The 20,367-nt window shown below is 38.4% G+C and overlaps 1 protein-coding gene across 4 annotated transcripts in view; it reads right to left on the minus strand.

The window, feature by feature from the left end:
• The window catches only part of Pax (Paxillin), an 813,847-nt gene that overhangs the window by 14,496 nt on the left and 778,984 nt on the right, over positions 1-20,367 (minus strand). For all 4 annotated transcript variants that reach the window (XM_067141777.2, XM_067141775.1, XM_067141774.1 and 1 more), the window contains exon 9: positions 9,189-9,309. In XM_067141777.2, the coding sequence (XP_066997878.1) occupies positions 9,189-9,309 (121 nt within the window). The remainder of the gene's footprint in view (positions 1-9,188; positions 9,310-20,367) is intronic.

Below are 20,367 nucleotides of genomic sequence, written 5' to 3' on the forward strand. Positions count from 1 at the left end.
TAAAAGATATAGTTAAAAGGAAGAAACAAGCTTGGAAAAGATGGCTGAGAAACAGAACAACAGAATGCAAAGCAGAAGCACTGCAAGAAGGAGTGCTCCAAGGTGGTTCAAGAAGAAAAAAAGAAATGCTGGCAAAATTCACTGAATCTCCGCAAGAAGATACAACCGGAAACAAAAGATCTTATTCCAGTGGGTTAAAAAGAAGAAAAACCCAGATGAAGGTGCTAACTTCATTAAAAATGAACAGGAGGAAGTGATGACACAAAAGCAGGATATATTGCAGAGGTGGGGAAAATACCTTGAACAGCTTTACAACGTGCAAAATACCTTGGTACAAGGAGAAATCGAAGAACCAGATTTAGTGCAGATGGATGATAAGGAAAATGAGGTGTCCATGGCAGAGATTAAGTGGGCCACTAAAAGAATGAAACGAGGCAAGGCAGCTGGAATTGATGAGGTCACCACAGAAATTATAATAGCAGCAGGAGTAGTTGGTCTACAGTGGTTGTATAGACTCTTCAGAGTGATATGGAGAGAAAAGACTGTTCCAAAAGAGTGGACAAAAGGGGTCATTACACCAAGTTTCAAGAAAGGAGACAGGAAGCAATGTGAAAATTACAGAGGAGTGACACTGATACCTCATACAGCTAAGATCCTTGAAAGAATCTTGGATAGACGAATAAGAGCCAGAGTAGAGGGAAAATTGGCAGAGCACCAGTATGGATTCAGAAGAGGTAGGTCCACATTTGACCCAATATTTACATTGTGTCAAATGATGGAAAGGTATTGGGAATATGGAAAAGACATGGTAGTAACGTTCCTAGATATTGAAAAGGCATATGACAGTGTCCCAAGGAATTTGGTACGGAAAACATTGATAGAGGCACAGATTGGGAATGAAACAATGCAGATGGTAATAGCACTGTATCAAAATTGTGAAAGCTGTGTTAGAACCGAAGTGGGACAAACTGATTGGTTCAGAGTTGAGACAGGCTTAAGACAGGGAAGTGTATTGTCTCCCTTACTCTTCATTATCATCATGGATAGAATTCTACATAATATCAAGGAGAAAATGATGGACGAGCAAATAAAGTCTATGCTCTTTGCTGTTGACACAGTAGTTTTGGAAGATAATGAAGAGGAAGTACAGACACAAGTTGATTTATGGAATGAGGAGATAAGAAATTTTGGAATGAAGATTAATACTGCGGAAAGTAAGACTTTGATCATGACAAGAGGTACCAGAAAATCCAGGGGAGTGATAAAAATAGGAAATGAACCTCTTGAAGTAGTGAAAAATTTTAAATGTTTGGGCAGCGTGATATCACAAGATGGAAATTTGGATGGAGAAATTGATTTAAAAATACAGCAGTCTGCAAGTTTCTACCAGTGTGTGAGAGACATTGTATGGAACAAAGATGTGCCAATGATGTGCAAGAAGGTTTTATACTCGTCCTACTATAAGCCTATACTGACCTAAGCTTCAGCAGCCTGGATGTTTAACTAAGTGGAACCGAAGTAAGATACAAGCAGGTGAAATGAGGTTCTTGAGCATACAGGGAAAGGAAAGATGAGATAGAATACGAATTGAGGAAATAAGGAGAAGTGTGGGAGTGTGTAAACTTCAAGAAGAGACTGATACAGCAAAGCTGAAATGGTTTGGACACATGATGAGAATGCCAGGAGAGAGAATACCAAAGAGAACATTCATGGGTACAGAGACTGGAAAGAGGCCTAGGGGTCGTCCTAGAATGAGATGGAGGAGCTCTGTTGTGGACTGTATTGCAAATAGAGGAGTCAATAGCAATAAAGAACCACAAGAGGAATGGTGGAAAGATCGAGTAAGGTGGAAGGCTTTGATACACTACCCTACCCAGAGAGAATCTGGAAAAGGGAATGGATGAAAAAGAGAAGAAGACGAGAGACACTCCTCCTTAAATACAGGGAATTTTAAAGAACTGGCGAAACTTCTAGTTTGCAGTAGCTCATTAGAAATGCAACAGCATTATGCTTCGAAAAAGAAAGTATTTAGCGGAAAATCGAAAACTATACAATGTGAGTTAATAGACTGCATCTATACCTTCATAAGGGATGCTGTGAAAGAAGAAATATTAGAAACCTCTTTCTTTTCTATTCAGGTCGATGATACAACTGATATCACAAAGAAATTGCAGTGTTCGGTGATACTTCGGTATATACCCACAAAGGCGCGCTAGTTGACTGCTTTCTTGGTTTTTACGACGTTAGTTCAGACCGTACTGCGATTACTTTGTTCAACTTGCTGCAGACTGCTTTGAGTGAATTTTCTTACAAAACTAAATTGATTGCCCAGTGTTATGATAGAGCTAGTATCATGGCAGGTCATCTAAATGGTCTTCAAACTAAGGTCAAGGAAGATGCCCCTCAAGCATTATCTGTACATTGTTTGGCACACCGATTAAAATCTAGTGGTAAAGCAAAATATTAGCTACATATCAGAGTCCCGTCTTGGTGGTATTCCTTCATTCTTCCATTCATCAGCCAAAAGAACTTTTGTCGCTGATTCAGTAGCTGTGAAGCGAATACCATCTGGTGTGGATACACTTTGGTCATCAAATGGGAAACTTTTAAACGTGGCTGTCGAGGAGTGGGAAGGATTGAAAGAAATTTTTGAAAGACTTGTGTACAATCCTCAGTCAAACGAAAAAAACATCTGTCAGTCAGCGGGGTTGTTTAATAACTTCAATAGCTTCCAGTTCACAATTTCATCAATACAGGGTAGTATTCAATGATATTTTTGAGCTTGCTAATATATCATTTAACGTGCTCCAAAAGAAGTCTATGGATGTTTGCTTCTGCCTCTCAAACATAAGCACCACACGGCAACTGATACTAAGTAAAAGGAATGAAGAAATATTTAAAACCTATTTTCATCCGTTACAGAAGGAAACCAAAATTGAACTAAAAAGATATTCTGGCTTAAAAATGGAAAAATGAAACTTTTCTTAAGTATCGAGTACTTTATTTTCAGATATTGGATTTAGTCTCAGTATAAATTGATACAAGATGTCAAGATATGCAGAAGCTCCAATTTCTTTGCTTAGGAGATAGTTCTATGTTCAAAGAATTTTCTAAAATCCTCCCTCTTGTTGCTATAGAGAACATAAAAATCTCTTATCCCACGATATTTGACACACACAGATTAAAAAACAAACTTCAGTATATCTATTCAGATTCTACCTACAAAAATACCAGTCTGGAGGAAATAATTATGTCGCTCAATAAGAATGAATGGAAGGACACGTTTAAAGAAGTGTATCAGTTATTTTGTTTAATACTTACTATACCGTGTACCAGCTCCTCAGTAGAAAGAAGCTTTTCGTGCCTTAAGGGGATAATGATTCAACATTCCAGGAGAGGCTGACTGCGCTGGCAACTAGATCCCTGAAGAAGTCACTGCTCAATGACTTGACTGGTACAATGCTCTTTTACAATGACAACAATGACAAATTCGCTACTTCAAACGACCGAAGAATGGACTCGACATACAAGCAATAGACGTTACTGTGAGTAATATTTGCTTTTTTAGTTAAATTTATAGGCTAGTTATATTGTGCTTTTTAAACTAAGTGCATGAAAATGATACAGCGGATGATTTGTAGGCCATTATCTTCCCAAAGCATCACGCCAATACCAGATTTTCTCCTAGCTAGATTATCCAACGCACCTATTCAAAATGTACACGTTCACTGCACACGCGCATGTTGTGTTGCACCAAACTTACACCCCATGAGCCGCCACTGTGAGTATGAAAACACAAACTGGTTGTGTGGTAGCAGAAGAACCTCAGAATTACATTACTGGTCCTGTCCATTATTTTAAAATGAAGAGGGCACTTAATCAATTAATGATGCGATGATATAAATAATTTACTGAAAGTTGTGCAGCATCATCATCAGCAATCACAAAACCATATATGATCTGAAATGTGTTTCGCAACATTTTGTTCCACAATAATTTACTATCAGCTAGTACAGTGGCTTAAACAGGAAACTATTAAGTATAATGAAGAAGTTAAAAATAATAGGAAAAGTATGCAAATTTTAATGGAAGTTTTAATTTTCTTGGCTTGTCAGAAGCATTCTTTCAAGAGGACATGCCATGGAGCCAGATATGCGGAAGATGAAGACCCCTATAACAGAGTAAATTATGTTGAGTTCCCGTCAATGCTGAGCAAATATGGCAAAATTTTAGCAAACCATTTTCAAAAAGACAGTTTTCCTCAGGATTGACAAAATACATTCAAAATGGTTTGATGGATAGTACTGAAGATAATAAACATTAAAATACCCGTAATGAAGGGAATTAAAAAGTCCTCATTCATTGCAGCTTATGTTGAGACCAGTCATATATATCTGCACATTCCCAACTGTTAACATTTATGAGAAAATTACTTCGTAATGGAGAAATTGAACAGTTCCTGGGTTTCACAGACATCAGTGCAAATCTGCAGTGTCTGTAGAAATGAATGTCTTATGGAAACATGGCAGAATTTTAAAAAACCATTTATTTTAAACCACAGTTTCCTCAGCTGTTTTTAAAAGATATTTCTGCAGTTTATATTGTGAAATTTACAACGATGTGTACCACCAAACCAGAAGTTATGCGGTTATATATTGACCCCATAAACCGACAGTGGTGCCAAAATGAGGCGTATTAAGCAAGATAAGGAGTGCAGTAGTTTGTCACTGCTTTCCTTTTTTCTCCCTAGTGGTTTAACATTGCACTAACACGTCAGAGGTTTTAGGTGAGGCAAAGATAGGAAAGGGCTAAGATTAGGAAGATAGTGACAGTGGCCTTATTTCAGGTACAGTGCCAGGATTTTCCTGATTTGAAAACGAGAAACCATGGAAAACCATTTTCAGGGCTGCTGACAATGGGACTCAAACCCACCATCTCCGAAATGCAAGCTCACAGCTATGCGACCCTAATATTGCTTTCCACACTCAGCCAGAAAGCCCTATAGTGACCCTGCGAGTAAAACCTTTCATTACATTCAGACATGCTCATTGTGTTCTTACTCAGCATCACCCATATCTCAGCAGTCTCCATATTGTCACAGACATGGATGAGACTGAGACTTGGTTGAAAGTTGCATATTACTCTGGGCTGTTCCAAGAGATAGATACAAAATTTAAAAAATGGCTCCAGGTAGTAGAAGTGAGCTCCACGAATGAATATTTGCCAATGGGCATTTCTGAATTACTTGTGTATATGGAGCAGCCAGGTTTATCATCATCTGCTTTTAAAGAATTTTCCAGATTTTTTGGTTTGATTGCTGCCATATTGGTTAAAAGCGCTGCTGCTTAACGTTCTTTCTTCAATAGATACACATGTACTGCTGAAATACAGAAATGACAAGAGAGATTTTCACGACTGTCCTTAATGCCCACTGATAAAAAGATGGCAAAACAAAAGCAGGCTGAAAATGTGGAGGAATTCTACAATCTAGTAATCAAAGAATTTGGAAGGAAACGGAGAAGAATAGATCTACATTTCAGAATGACACCAAGAAAGTAATCAGCATGCTTAATCAAGAATACAATCCATATCATTATGTGACTAACTGTATTACTACTAATGCTTCCCTTAGTCTAAATGTCAGTGAACACCACTTGTTAAAAGTGAAACCAGTCCTTTATAAAAGTTCTGTTAATCATACTAAAAATACGCCAAAAGTCAGATCAACTTCGAGTGGTAGATTTACTGAAGAAGTTTTTAGTTGACTTAATACCCGTTATGTGGAGTATATGTGAGAAAATGTACAGAGTGAGGAAAGATTTCAATTGCAGTATTTCAGCATATAAACACAGCAACACAGACAATTTAACCAAAAGTCTCATAATAAAGTGCCTATTCAAAATCAACTAGTCGAGTGTTTAGAGAGTAGAGTTGGTCAATTTATTCACGAACTGTACAAAGCATTTTTAGCTGCTGATATTGCATTGTTGAAAATTAATAATTCCTTATTAGGAGATTTTCTTGCCAAATACACTCAACAACATGCTCTGAAGAAAGTGGATTGCAAAAGAAGATAACAACATTGGTTTTACGTCCTACTAACTACTTTTACGATTTTTGGAGATGCCAAGGTGCCAGAATTTTGTCCCACACAAGTTCATTTACATGCCGTAAATCTACAGACACAGGGCTGATGTATTATCAATCAATCAATCAATACTGATCTGCATTTAGGGCAGTCGCCCAGGTGGCAGATTCCCTATCTGTTGCTTTCCTAGCCTTTTCCGAAATGATTTCAAAGAAATTGGAAATTTATTGAACATCTCCCTTGGTAAGTTATTCCAATCCCTAACTCCCCTTCCTATAAATGAATATTTGCCCCAGTTTGTCCTCTTGAATTCCAACTTTATCTTCATATTGTGATCTTTCCTACTTTTATAGACGCCATTCAAACCTATTCGTCTACTAATGTCATTCCACGCCATCTCTCCGCTGACAGCTCGGAACATACCACTTATTACAAGTGATGAAAATCATTTTTCGTCCGTATTGAAAGTTTCATAAACTGTATATAGGATAATATCTTTTTTTATTTCCACCTATTCAATACATTACAAGAAGTTGGCATTTACTTTAAAACATTATTCAGATGAGACATGTTTCGCCTCTCACTGTGAGGCATCTTCAGTCATTATCAAAAACCTTATTATTTTACCAGGCATCTGGTTAAAGATATTCAAAAATGTGTTTGATGATTATAAGAGAGGTAAGATTTACGTTAGTTATAAACATGTTCATGAAGTAACTAAAAATCCAATATATTGATAAAAACATATGTAGTTCTTTGTTGAATAGGACTTGTTTGATTCTACTATAGTAAGAGAAGGTGGCTTGAAGCCGTAGTATCATTTGAATGTAATGTATATTCTCATAGAACTGATATTTTATGCCTTCCACTATGTATTAGACATCTATTAACGACTACGGCTTCAAGCCACCTTCTCTTACTATAGTAGAATCAAACAAGTCCTATTCAACAAAGAACTACATATGTTTTTATCAATATATTGGATTTTTAGTTACTTCATGAACATGTTTATAACTAACGTAAATCTTACCTCTCTTATAATCATCAAACACATTTTTGAATATCTTTAACCAGATGCCTGGTAAAATAATAAGGTTTTTGATAATGACTGAAGATGCCTCACAGTGAGAGGCGAAACATGTCTCATCTGAATAATGTTTTAAAGTAAATGCCAACTTCTTGTAATGTACTGAATAGGTGGAAATAAAAAAAGATATTATCCTATATACAGTTTACATACCACTTAGTCGAGCAGCTCTTCTTCTTTCTCTCAATTCTTCCCAACCCAAACATTGCAACATTTTTGTAATGCTACTCTTTTGTCGGAAATCACCCAGAACAAATCGAGCTGCTTTTCTTTGCATTTTTTCCAGTTCTTGAATCAGGTAATCCTGGTGAGGGTCACCTGATTCAAGAACTGGAAAAAATCCAAAGAAAAGCAGCTCGATTTGTTCTGGGTGATTTCCGACAAAAGAGTAGCGTTACAAAAATGTTGCAATGTTTGGGTTGGGAAGAATTGAGAGAGCACTTTCAAATACCGCCGTACTTAGGCAGGATCGAACCTGCCAACTTGGGCTCAGAAAGCCAGCGCCTTAACCGTCTGAGCCATTCATCCTGGCACATTGAAAAAAATTAATTTTTTTACAAGTTCCTTAACGTTGCACCGACATAGATAGGTTTTATGGCAATGAAAAAGACATTGTTAAAATAACGTAATCTCTTACTTACAAAATTGACTCGTAGATCAGTACCACACCGTAATTAACGTTCATGGTCACTTCCTTCTCAGTCCTAACCCTGTCCTATTCCATCATTGCCATAGGACCTCACCAAGTCAGTGCAAAGTAAAACAAATAGAAAAATAAAACAAACAGAAAAAATACACTATTTGCAGCTGCCTATTTCAGGTAAAATCATATCTAGATTATTAAGTTCTAAGCCTACAGTATATACAGGGTGTATCAGAATTATACTGACAAAAATATCAAGGATGCTCTTTACATTATATTAAGAATGGTGGTGCAATCGGATTGGCGGAGAACATTTTTCTTTTCGAGAAAATTACGTTACTTTGTTACTTCTGGGCGCGGAATTCGCACTGACGAACTCGCCGTACTTGCTATGCCAGAGCACAAGCTTCAGGGATGAGAAGGGCAGGGAGGGGAAGTGGGGTGTATAGTGGAGACAGATAATGCTCCCCACATATGCACAAGTTTCCTTGTTCCACTCGTACAGGATTGTCCTTGTCTCTTACAGGCAATATACACAGTTTGTTTATTAAACAGCTGTAACTGCACACATGTACAAACACACTGTAATTAAGACACACTTGTCAGTCAAGGAATTCACCAGATCATTTTTCATCTCGTCTGTTGGTCGCAATAACGTTCTTTATTATTATTTAACATGCTCGAAGATGGAACGCAGCTGTCCCACGATTGTGTATTCCTTCACTCACGACATAGTAAATGGAATGGAAAACTGAACGAATGAAACATTATGCCCAATGGTTTAATTGCATTAGATGTTCAATACGCCCCTCCTATTTCAATGCACAGTTCACAACGGTGACCTTGGGACTCTGTTCACGATGTGCGGTGTGTTGCGAATGACCTGGAAAGCTGCCTATATTCTTGGTACACGTTGTTCTCTTTCTACAGGGTTCACATAGCAGTCAATTTGTACAGAATAAACTATACACTGCCTACTGGGGCTGGGAAGGGAACGAGAAACTTGTGCATTCACACCGAGCATTACTTCTTGTCTCCCTCTCCAGCAAAAGGCAGCAGCTGGCTGTCTGACATAGCAAACCGCAACTGTGTCAATTTGAAATAACAAAGTAATCTCATTTTCTCGAAAAGAAAAATTTTCCCTGCCAATCTCACTGCACCATCATTCTTAACATAACATGAAGAGCACCCTGATTTTTTTTGTTGGTATAGTTCTGATACACCCCGTAGAGAAAAGTACGATACTGAAGAAAAAAGAAGACTGTTAAAGCATCTTCATCTATTATTATTATTATTATTATTATTATTATTATTATTATTATTATTATTATTATTATTAATGAAAGAGACAGCAATTATCTTAAACATACCTGTGATTGGTTTGTGGCAGCCTGCACATAGCGAGCCTCTTTTGGCATGGTAATGCGTCTCGCAGTAGGGTAAACCCTCATGGTCGAAAAATGATCCTCCATGAAATGGTTGTCTGCAGTCCTAAAGAAAGAAACCCATGATTATTTAAGATCAGGATTAAGAGATTGCAGCTCAGGAGGATAGATTTCATCCTTTGATCCCTACCTCCCAGTTTCAAATATTGACAACAGCAAGCAAAATTTTTGCTGGACAATTGGCAATAGAGTAGGTATTCTTCAGGTATCTTCTTTCTCCTGTAGACTTTAAATGTAATAATACCTCTCAATCCTTTGTTATTACTTTATATCAAGATTCTTTGCCAAAACTTCCCCATAACTTGATACTCAGGGACCATCGCTTGACTGGTATTTGGCTAGAATACGGTGGATATCATAAAGGTAGATACAGGCATTTTGAAGCTCATCAAAATAAACAAGTACCAGTATCAACATACAATTAACACACTACTTGTAACAAAATCATGCAAATGTATAAAAGTACACTGCCCAACACAAAAAGTGATCTGTTCAAAATTTCTAAGTCTTTGATACAAGCATGACAAAAAGGAAAGGAGCAAATTATCATAGAGATAACTAGGCTAGTTAGTACATGGAGATTTATCTACATTTTACCAATAAGAGAGTGCACTTGCATGCTTATATAATGTGTTTAAATGACAATATTAGATACTAATTGCCCCGAAAGCTGTTTGTCACTTTTCTAACATAATAGAGCTACGCAAGTTTTTTGTATTGGACAAATGTATTTTAAAGGGTAAAACAAGATATATTTCATTATAAACTAGCTTAGTATAGGATGAGATAAAGACAATTTTGAAGCTGTTTTTTTCTGTACAGGAGTCCGCTCAGATTTTGTGTTGGGAAGTGGACTGTTGAGCTTACCAAACTGCCTTTCTCCTGTCTCATCCCCCAAAATACTGCTAAGCATAATCAAGAACAGAATGAAAAGAAAGTTAAAAAACTATATCAATAATGACCAGTTTCGATATTGGTGAGGGTGGGGTACCAGAGAAGCAATTCTGGCAATATGTTTAATTCTAAAGAGAGGACATGAGAAGAACAGGTAAGTATACGTGACTATCATCGGCTTAGAGAAAGCTTTTGACCGCCTGGACTGGAAGCAGCTTTTCCTAAAAATGATTGACAGAATATGAAATCAATTGGATAAAGGAAAATGCCAAAATAAGAAGAGGAGTTAGGCAAGGTTGCCCACTTTCTCCTTACTCTTCAAAATGTTCATTGAAGTTACTATCACAGTCATGAAAGAGAAAACAGTTGGGATCAAAATTAATGATAAACAAATACATTCCATAGGATTTGCTGATATTGCCAGAGGTATGCGGAGAACGCTCAACATATTAGCATAAACTTTAGGCAAATGGAACCCCAAAATGAATCCAAAAAACAAAAACCATAACATTATGTAAATCCAGACATCTGATAGCTGATGTGGTTGGTCACATTCTGCAACATGAGGAGTTCCTTTAAAACACCACTGAAGGAAAAAACTGTCACGAAAAGTGGAAGAGGATGACCCAGAGTGTCTTACTTCAAGAACTTACTTCTGAGGTGAACTGCAAGACCTACGCTGAGTTGAAAAGACTGGCTCTATGACTGCGGTGATAATGCTTAGCCACAGTTTTAAATCTTACGCCAATAAATCCTCCTCTACAGGAGAAACTCTGAACTTTAAAAACTGGATCAACTCATAAGTTTCTCAGAAGATGTCACTACCAAAAATTTTGTGATTATGAAGTTGTCAATACTGTGTGAATTTCAACTTGTTTTGTTTTCCATTGATCAAGAAGTGTGGATATTCTCTTATAGATGTCTCTACTAAAAAACTATGATCATGCACCCTGGTGCGAAGTGAAGGAACTCTCTTGAAGAAATTTTGTATTCATAAGTTTTCTCTTTACTAAATTTCGTTCATTCATTTGTGGGTTGGCAATATTAATATTTTCTTTCCCCCAGTTTTGAATTGAGCCAATCCAGAATTTCTGTAATTAATTTTTGACCAATCACGTCTTTCTTCTTCGATTTTGATGTGTAACTTTTAGCTAGCCAGTAAGAGCCTGTGGGTGTGGCTGTTTTATTCATGAAAGGTTTCGAATTTTCCTCGAGGGTATAAAAACTGCTGATTTTCTTGTCTCTCGGCCACATCATCAACATCTAAGTTAGTGTATGGACGTATAGTGGGAGGCGGGAAGCGCCTCTTTCTTCAGGCAGCAGATCTTCAGTAAGGTAATGGCCGCTTAACATCTTTATTTCTTGCTAACTCAGCAGTTTAACCTGTGGGGAAGGCCTGAAACCTTTACCATGTAACCTATCTCTTAAACATGTAGAATTCTGTAAAAACTTCATATATCTTTAACTGCAAATCGTGGATAGAGAGTGCTTTACCCTCTCGAGCTCCCCTTCATTTTGGATTTGAGGTGACTACGTTTTCGTAACCGTTTTTCTACTCTTCCTTAATGTGTTAAATTTATTCTGTATAAGAGTCACCTCCATAGCTTGGGAATAGCCCCTGTTTAATTGGCCTAGTGCCTTTTAGGTTTTAAAATGTGGGTCTAGGAGTGTAAGTTCACACCTCCATTCATTTTGCATTTTGGGCCATTAACTTAACCTGTTATTTTTCTACTAAGACCTAGTAGGTTGGGTACAAGATACCCCTGTTTCTTTGTAAGTGTGCCTTGAGGGCAGTTAATGGTAAAGTTTGTTGTGGCCTTTGATAGGCTCAGAAAATTGAGAGCAGGTCAGCTCTTTTATATGTGGCAAAAGTGCCTCTAGGAGGCCTGATATGATTTTTGGAGCTAAGGCTCCTTGAATGAAGGGGTTTTCTGCCCTTTGGACAAGAATGTACCTTGGTAAAGTTGAGCTGAGAGATCAGAAATTGTAAAAAATTAGGGCTTGAGGCCCAGATTGTTAAATTGTCTCTAAATCTTGGCTTTCCTGGTCTTGTACCTGATTTGACTTGTTGTTATTTGTTAAAGTTTGAAATTTTATGTGAAAATTGTTAAGTTTTGCTATTTTCGAAAATATAACCTTTAATGCAATTTTAATTTGTATCTCGGCATTGTAGTTAGACCCATTCCGGCCCGCACCTTTCACCTCTGCATTCCACGGGTATCCCCGTAACAATTATTATTACTAACAAAACAAAATCTTCAATTCAAGAAATATGTGATTTTACAATGTTTGTTAGGTGAATTGTATGGACATTCCAGAAACTGTCCATTCTTCTTTTGACTGAAGATCAGAAATCTTCATGCAAACAAGCTTGAACATAATGTTCATTAACATCCTATAACTGAAGTGCTCTGGTCATTTTACCTCACATTAAAATAACATTCAGGACATAACTTTTAAGGTATCACAATTAAGCATTTTATTTATGTTCCTTAGTTATTTTGAGATCCAGTAAATAATTTGTATGCAACTTCAGCTTTTTATAACAGTCCAAGTTCATGCTGAAAGGTTTCAGGCATACTGGTTACAACCATCACATCTCAAGTTATCAACATATCTTCTGTAACGTACTTCTCAGAAATGTCAATTCTGCTGCCTATATTGGATACTTATCCTTCTCTGTTACCGGCAGCAGTGTCGGCTACCAAGTGTACATTTCGATACAGTGAATCAATTCATTCTACTGTGACTTGAATGACAGAAACAGCAAGCACATGGTACACGATTAAGCAGACAGCCTAATGCAGACCTTGCAAGGAAAACCCTCTGACGGCACACTCACAGATCGGTGAATAAGATACAACATACAGGTCATTAACAGAACAGCGGGCATTCGGAGGAAATCAGACTTCAGCTGTGAGCGAGACATAGAGAATCGTGGTTCACTTAAGAATTGTCCACTTCGGTCTTTATACCAGAATGTTGCTTGCAACTCACTCGAAAACAACACTTGCATTCACAGTCTAACTTCATGTTCTCACATTTTTTATCTGTAGAGCTGGAACTCGTGTTTCCATTTTTATTTTTTATAGGAGTAACTTAAAAAGAATCAAATCAAAGTAGTTCCAAAGTAGGAAGTATGGTGATAAAAATTAAGTAGAGGAAACAAATGCCTGTTTGTAGGAACAAACAATAAAATTAAAGTGATTGTTTTCTCCATTTAGAATGGAACTGTTAATGTTGGGGGGGGGGGAGTTTTTTAACTGTTACCGTGGTTTGGTGGATTAGCAGAGGTGAAAGAAGGTGCGGGGGTGAACAGGTCTCAAAATACGAAATTAAAGTTAAGATAAAATTTAACAAGGTTATATTTTCTTTTCAAGATTAAGAAATAACAAGTAGAACAGGTACTCAGTAGCCGAAACACAATTCGAAAATGTACAATTACAGTGATTACAGGATTTGGGCTCCGAGAGCCAGACACACAATTCTTGAGCTATAAGCCCAACCTTACGATATACAGAATTCAACAAAGGGGCAGAAGACCCCAATCCTGCCCAGGAGCTCTTGCTCCCAATTACACAGTAACACCTCCTCGAGGCACGCATAAACAAATTTTAAGAAAGAGCGACCCGCTCTTAAGTTCAAGCCTATCAAAGGCCACACCAAATTCCACCTTCAAGCTGTCCCCCAAGGACACATATACAGGGGTAAAAATACCCAACCTACTGAGGCCTATTCAGAGAAGAAACAGAAATATTACATGGCCTCTAGAATACCAACTTGAGCGGAGGCGTTCTTGCACTCCTAATATACTTTATATAAAACCTACTTGGCCCTAGGCCGTTACTGCAAGGGCTAATCCCATACTAGAGAGGCGACTTATAGAAGACAATTTACATTACATTAAGGAAGAAACGGATAAGAAAATAAGTTCACCTCAACGCAATATGAGTGGGAGGTCGAGAAGGTTAAGCACTCTCTATCCCAATATGTAGTTCAAAAGATAGAATTGATACGAAGTGTCTTTACATTTTAGGGGAAAGGTTACATGGTAGAAAGGCTTCAGACCTGCCCCGAGAGTTAAACTGCTGAGCTAGCAAGAAAAGAAGTTATTAAACGGCCATTACCTGGTGGCTGAACTGCTGCCCGAAGAAAGAGGTGCTTCCCGCCCCCTGCTACGTACTTTACACACTGATAGATGTTACAGAAGTGGCCTGGAGACCCGAAAATCAGCAGTTTATAAACCCTCGCGGAAAGTTCGAGGCGTTTCAGGAATGAGAACACCCTCCCACAAGAATTTTATTGGCCAGGGTTAAGCAACATATCCAAGTTGAAGAAGATACACCTGATTGGTAATAAATTAATTAAAGAAATTCAGGATTGGCTAATTTCAAACCTGGCGGAACGAAAGGATTAACATTGCCAACACAAACAATGACTGAAGGAAATTTAACAAAGAACAAACTTATGAACACAAAATTTCTCCAAAAACATAGTTCTTTCACTTCGCACTAGGGTGCATAATTGTAATTCTTCGGTAGTGCCATCTGGAAGAGAATGTCCACACTTCTTACTACAGGCAAAACAAAAATACATCGAAAACGACCCAGTTCAGAAACTTCAAAATTTACAAGTAGTGACATCTTCTGAGAAACTTGAAAATTAACACATTAGATAAAGTTCAGACTTCCTCCAGTAGACGAGTTTCAACTGGCGCAAAGTTTGAATTAGCGGCGTGGAGGTGTACCGCCCGGTACAGTAACAATGACATTTTATGTGGAGAGCTGACTGAAGTAGAAATCTGTAGGCTAGCTAGACAATTTGGAGAAGAAAGAAGTAAACTGAATAAAGGCCAGATGGCAGCAGTTTGCAATAATTCTGTTATTATAGCTGCCCCCTATCAGTACATGGATATAACAGGGAGGGTGATTCTAATGTACCTTGTACTGAATCACTGTATTGGATCAGTAACATGAATTACATCAAATGAATCAGATGTCTCATTACTATCGGCCAAGCCTCAGGTTCATATACTGTAATAGGTATAAAATACGCCCTGTATATTTTAGATTTATCTTAGAAAAAATCCATCCACCTTGCATCCTTCTGCTGATTTTGCTGATTTCCACACCCAATCCTGAATTCTGCATTTATTCCCCTCATAGGGCCTTGGAAATTCTCTGTAACTTCTATATTTTTGCCTCTGATTTTCGTTGTTTCCTCCCCCATTATCTTGCTTTTCTCCACGCGGTTTCTCATTCCCCACTCTCCAATCTTCCTATTTACTGCATCAATCTTTTTTAGGATTTCTTCCTTATCCTATCCTGAAAGTACAATATCATCAACAAACAACTTTGTACTCATATTTGTACTTCCATTCACTGCTTTTGCTGCTCGTATTATCATCCATCACAATAATAAACAGTAAAGGGCGACAGTACCCATCCCCATCTCAGGCTGGTTTCAATTTTAAACCATCCTGTTGTAGCCACTTGGATCTTGACACAACATTATCCAGTAAACCTGTAATTAGTCAAAATTAGACTAAAATTACAGCCATATCTATCAATGGTAGACTTGCCATACAGCTTCTTTCTTTCCTTCTTTCTTTCTTTCTTTCTATAACTGAAGTATAATTCAGAAGCCAGTTTGAAACCAGTTAACTGTAACACATGCGAAATATACACGTAAAGATTGGTACCAGAGGTGGGTTCTTGATACTACTGATACCTCAATAACTTCGATACTCAAGTGGTATTGATACTGAACAATACTACTACAGATGAGCTCGATGTTTCTTTTATACTAAGTTAATAAATATTAATGTTTTTAATTAATACTGTCACCTTGCTAGAAGTAGCAGCTTTTAAAATGGTCACAAGGAGCATGTCTCAGCACATAAGTTTCAAAATAGAAGGTAGCAGTTATAGGAAGAAAATGGGTTCATTTATAGCCATACTGATCCCATAACTAAAGGGATCTTCCTCCAAATTTCTGCAGATGTTCTGGTGCCAATATGTCTGAAGAACAAATTTCTTTAAGTCTTCTTGACATAAAAGGAAATCTTTCTGCTAGCGCTGTAAGCAACCAAGCTCATGGGAAGGAAAATAAGGTTAGTGAAATTATGCTTGAGGAAGTGGAACGGATGATAAATAAACATTTTCATAAAGGAGTAGGAACCGATGAAATTAGACCAGAAATGATGAAATATAGTAGGAAGGCAAAGATTAAATTCCTTCACAGAGGGATAAGTTTAGCATGGAATGTTGTTGTTTTTTTTTGCTAGGGGCTTTACGTCGCTCCAACATAGATAGGTCTTATGGCAACGATGGGATAGGAAAGGCCTAGGAGTTGGAAGGAAGCGGCCGTGGCCTTAAGTAAGGTACAGCCCCAGCATTTGCCTGGTGTGAAAATGGGAAACCACGGGAAACCATCTTCAGCATGGAATGTTGGTGAGTACCTTCTGATTAGATGAAAGCAGTAATCGCACCCATCTATAAGCAAGGGAACCGGAAGGACTGAAACAGCTAACAAAGTATTTCATTGATCAGTAATACCAGGCAAGGTGTTCACTGGCATGTTGGAAGGGATGGTGCAATCAGTGGTTGAGAGTTAAGATGGATGGACCCGTGTGGTTTCAGGTAACTGGAAAATGCTATGAGAGGAATAGTCAAGTTATGTTTATGTTTTGTAGATCTACAGAAGGCATATGACAGAGTACCGAGAGAAAGATGTTAGCCATTATGGGAATTTTTTTTTTTTTTTGCTAGTTGCTTTACGCCGCACCGACACAGATAGGTCTTATGGCGACGATGGGAAGGGAGGGGCTGGGAGTGGGAAGGAAGCGGCCGTGGCCTTAAGATACAGCCCCAGCATTTGCCTGGTGTGAAAATGGGAAACCACGGAAAACCATCTTCAGGGCTGCCGATAGTGGGGTTCGAACCTACTATCTCCTGAATACTGGATACTGGCCGCACTTAAGCGACTGCAGCTATCGAGCTCGGTGATGGGATTATTAAAAGCAATGAAAGACAATTCTGTTGACAATTGAGCTGCAGAGAGAACAGATGGTAGAATGAGTTCTTGGTTCAAGGTATTTACAGGGTTTGGACCTCTGTTGTTCATAGTTTGAATGGATTATCTACTTACTGAAAGGTATAAAGTGGCAGGGAGGGATTCATTTCAGTGGAAATGTAATAAGCAGTTTGGCAAATGCTGAATGGACGACTGTGCTGAAAGCCTGCAGTCTAATGTCATGGAATTTGAAAATAATTGCCGTGAATTTCCAAGTCTAAAGTTGGAGAAACCTAAGAGAATTGATTGCCAGGTTGGGAATACAAAACTGGGACAGGTAGATCATTTCAAGAACTCAGAATGTATATTCTCCCAGGATGGTAGTATTGTAAGTGAAACTGAATCGAGGTGCAGCAAAGCTAATGCAGTGAGCTTGGAGTTATGATCAGTATTCTGTATGAGAGAAATTAGGTCCCGGATGATTTTATACCAGTTTGTTTTCAGACCAACTTGGCCTGGTTAAGTAGCTCAGACAGTTAAAGCTCTGAATTTCTGAGCCCAAATTGGCAGGTTCAATCCTTGCTCAGTCCGGTGGTATTGGAAGGTGCTCATATATGTCAGCCCAGTGTCGGTAGATTTACTGGCACATAAAATAACTCCTGCAGGGAATATTCTGGCACCTTTGTGTATCCGAAAAGTGTAAAATGATTTAGTGGTATGTAAAAACATTATTATCATTATTATTATTATTATTATTATTATTATTATTATTATTATTATTATTATTATTATTATTATTATTAGACTAACTTTGCTGTATGGGAGTGAAAGCTGAATGGGCTCAGAATATCTTATTCATAAGTTAAAAGTAAGACATACCAGTATGAAAGTAGCAAGAATGATTGCTGGTACAAACAGGTAGGAACAATGGCAGGAGGGTACTCGGAATGAGCAGATATTGGGCAAGTTGGAAAGAAACTTCATGAATGAAGTGGTATTCATTAGCCAGCTTTGGTGGTGGGTGGGAGGGTGGGTGGGTGGGAGGGGGGTCATGTGAGGTGATGGAGGAGGATAGGTTATCTAAGAATACTGTATAATTGATTCGGTCTCAGGTGGTAAGAGAAGTAGAGGGAGACCAAGACAACGATGGTTAGAATCAGTTTCTAATGATGTACAGATGAGAGGTATAGGACTAAGCAACGCCACGGAGTTAGTTACAAATAGAGGATTGTGGAGACGTCTAGTAAATTCACAGAGGTTTGCAGACCTGAATGCTGAAAGGTATAACAGTCTACAATGAGTATGTATGTATGTATGTATGTATGGATGTATGTATGTATGTAGGTATGTAGGGGCTGCCTGGCTGAGGCGGTAAAGGAGTGCTCGGTTCACCCGGAAGGACGTGGGTTCGAATCCCTGTCAGGAAGTCGTAAACTTTAAGAAACAAGGTTTCCACTTCCAGAGGTGCATATGGCCCTGAGGTTCACTCAGCCTATGCCAAAAATGAGTACCAGGTTAATTCCTGGGGGCAAAGGCGGCCGGGCGTAGAACTAACAACTCTACCCCATCAAGTGCCGAGGTTACAAATAGTGGAAACCTTTACGTTCCACTCTTCCCTTCATGGCCTGTACAGAGATGACTTTGCTTGCTTTGCTTATGTATGTATGTATGTATGTATGTATGTATGTATGTATGTATGTATGTATGTATGTATGTATGTATGTATCGTACCAGGGCAATATAACATGCTAAATTGCAACTTCAGGAAGAAATTATCAGACACAATATTGCACTAATTTGCAGCATTACCTATTTTCAATTTAGTTGGCTAGGAAAAACCATGCTCTGCCTAAAAATAACCACTGGGCTGAGTGGCTCAGATGGTTGAAGAGATGGTTTCCTGACCCCAACTTGTCAGGTTTGATTCTGGTGCACTCCAGTGGTATTTGAAGGTGCTCAAATAATACGGCCTCGTGTTGGTAGACTTACTGGCATGTAAATATTTTTTTTTGCTAGTTGCTTTACGTCGTACGGACACAGATAGGTCTTATGGCGATGATGGGAGAGGAAAGGGCTAGGAGTGGGAAGGAAGTGGCCATGGCCTTAATTAAAGTACAGCTCCAGCACTCGCCTGGTGTGAAAATTGGAAACCACGGAAAACCATCTTCAGGGCTGCCGACAGTGGGTTCGAACCTACTATCTCCCGAGTACTGGATACTGGCCGCACTTAAGCGACTGAAGCTATCGAGCTCGGTCTGGCATGTAAATGAACTACTGTGGGACTAAATTTCAGCACCTCAGCATCTCCAACAACCGTAAATGGAATTAGTGGGGCATGAAGCTGATAACATTTTTTTTTTTTTTCCTAGTTGCTTTACATCACACTGACACAGATAGGTCTTATGGAGATGATGGGATAGGAAAGGGCTAGGAGTGGGAAGGAAGCAGCCATGGCTTTAATTAAGGTACAGCCCCAGCATTTGCCTGGTGTGAAAATAGGAAACCACGGAAAACCACTCCCGGATGTAATCTCACAGCTGCGGGCACCTAACCGCATGGCCAACTCACCCGGTATTATTATTATTATTATTATTATTATTATTACAAAATAACCTAGTTCTGAGTGAAAGCAATAACAGAGACTTTCAGTAAACAAATCCTGTGGTCTATTTAAACTACCAAATCACAAGCAAAGAAGCAACGTATTGTAGAAATGTTAACGCCTTTAGCATGAAACCAGATTTTGATTTTAGATTACTATTTTAACATTTCAAAACAGTTGTTATTTTGAAGTGACAGAAGCTTGTACATTTTGTAACCTACTACTTTTGGATGATATTAGTGAAGTGTGGAACTATTTCCAATTGGATCCCGTCAGTGATAACCATGCCATTTGCCACATTTGTAAAAAGAGTTTCACCCAAGGAGGAAAATCTCACAACCTCAGTTCATAACATTGTGTTTACTGAACATGAACATCCCAACAAAAAAATTTGAAACAGTGAAAGCAGTGGTGGCTCGTGTTCTGCACTGTGATGCCCACTCCATTGCAGTAAGTGTGATAGACGCCCAGCTCCATGGCTAAATGATTAGCTTGCTGGCCTTTGGTCACAGGGGTCCCGGGTTCGATTCCTGGCAGGGTTGGAAATTTTAACCATAATTGGTTAATTTCGCTGGCATGGGGGCTTGGTGTATG

This window comes from Anabrus simplex, chromosome 2 (genome assembly GCF_040414725.1).
Source record: "Anabrus simplex isolate iqAnaSimp1 chromosome 2, ASM4041472v1, whole genome shotgun sequence".
Taxonomy (NCBI): Eukaryota; Metazoa; Arthropoda; class Insecta; order Orthoptera; family Tettigoniidae; genus Anabrus; species Anabrus simplex.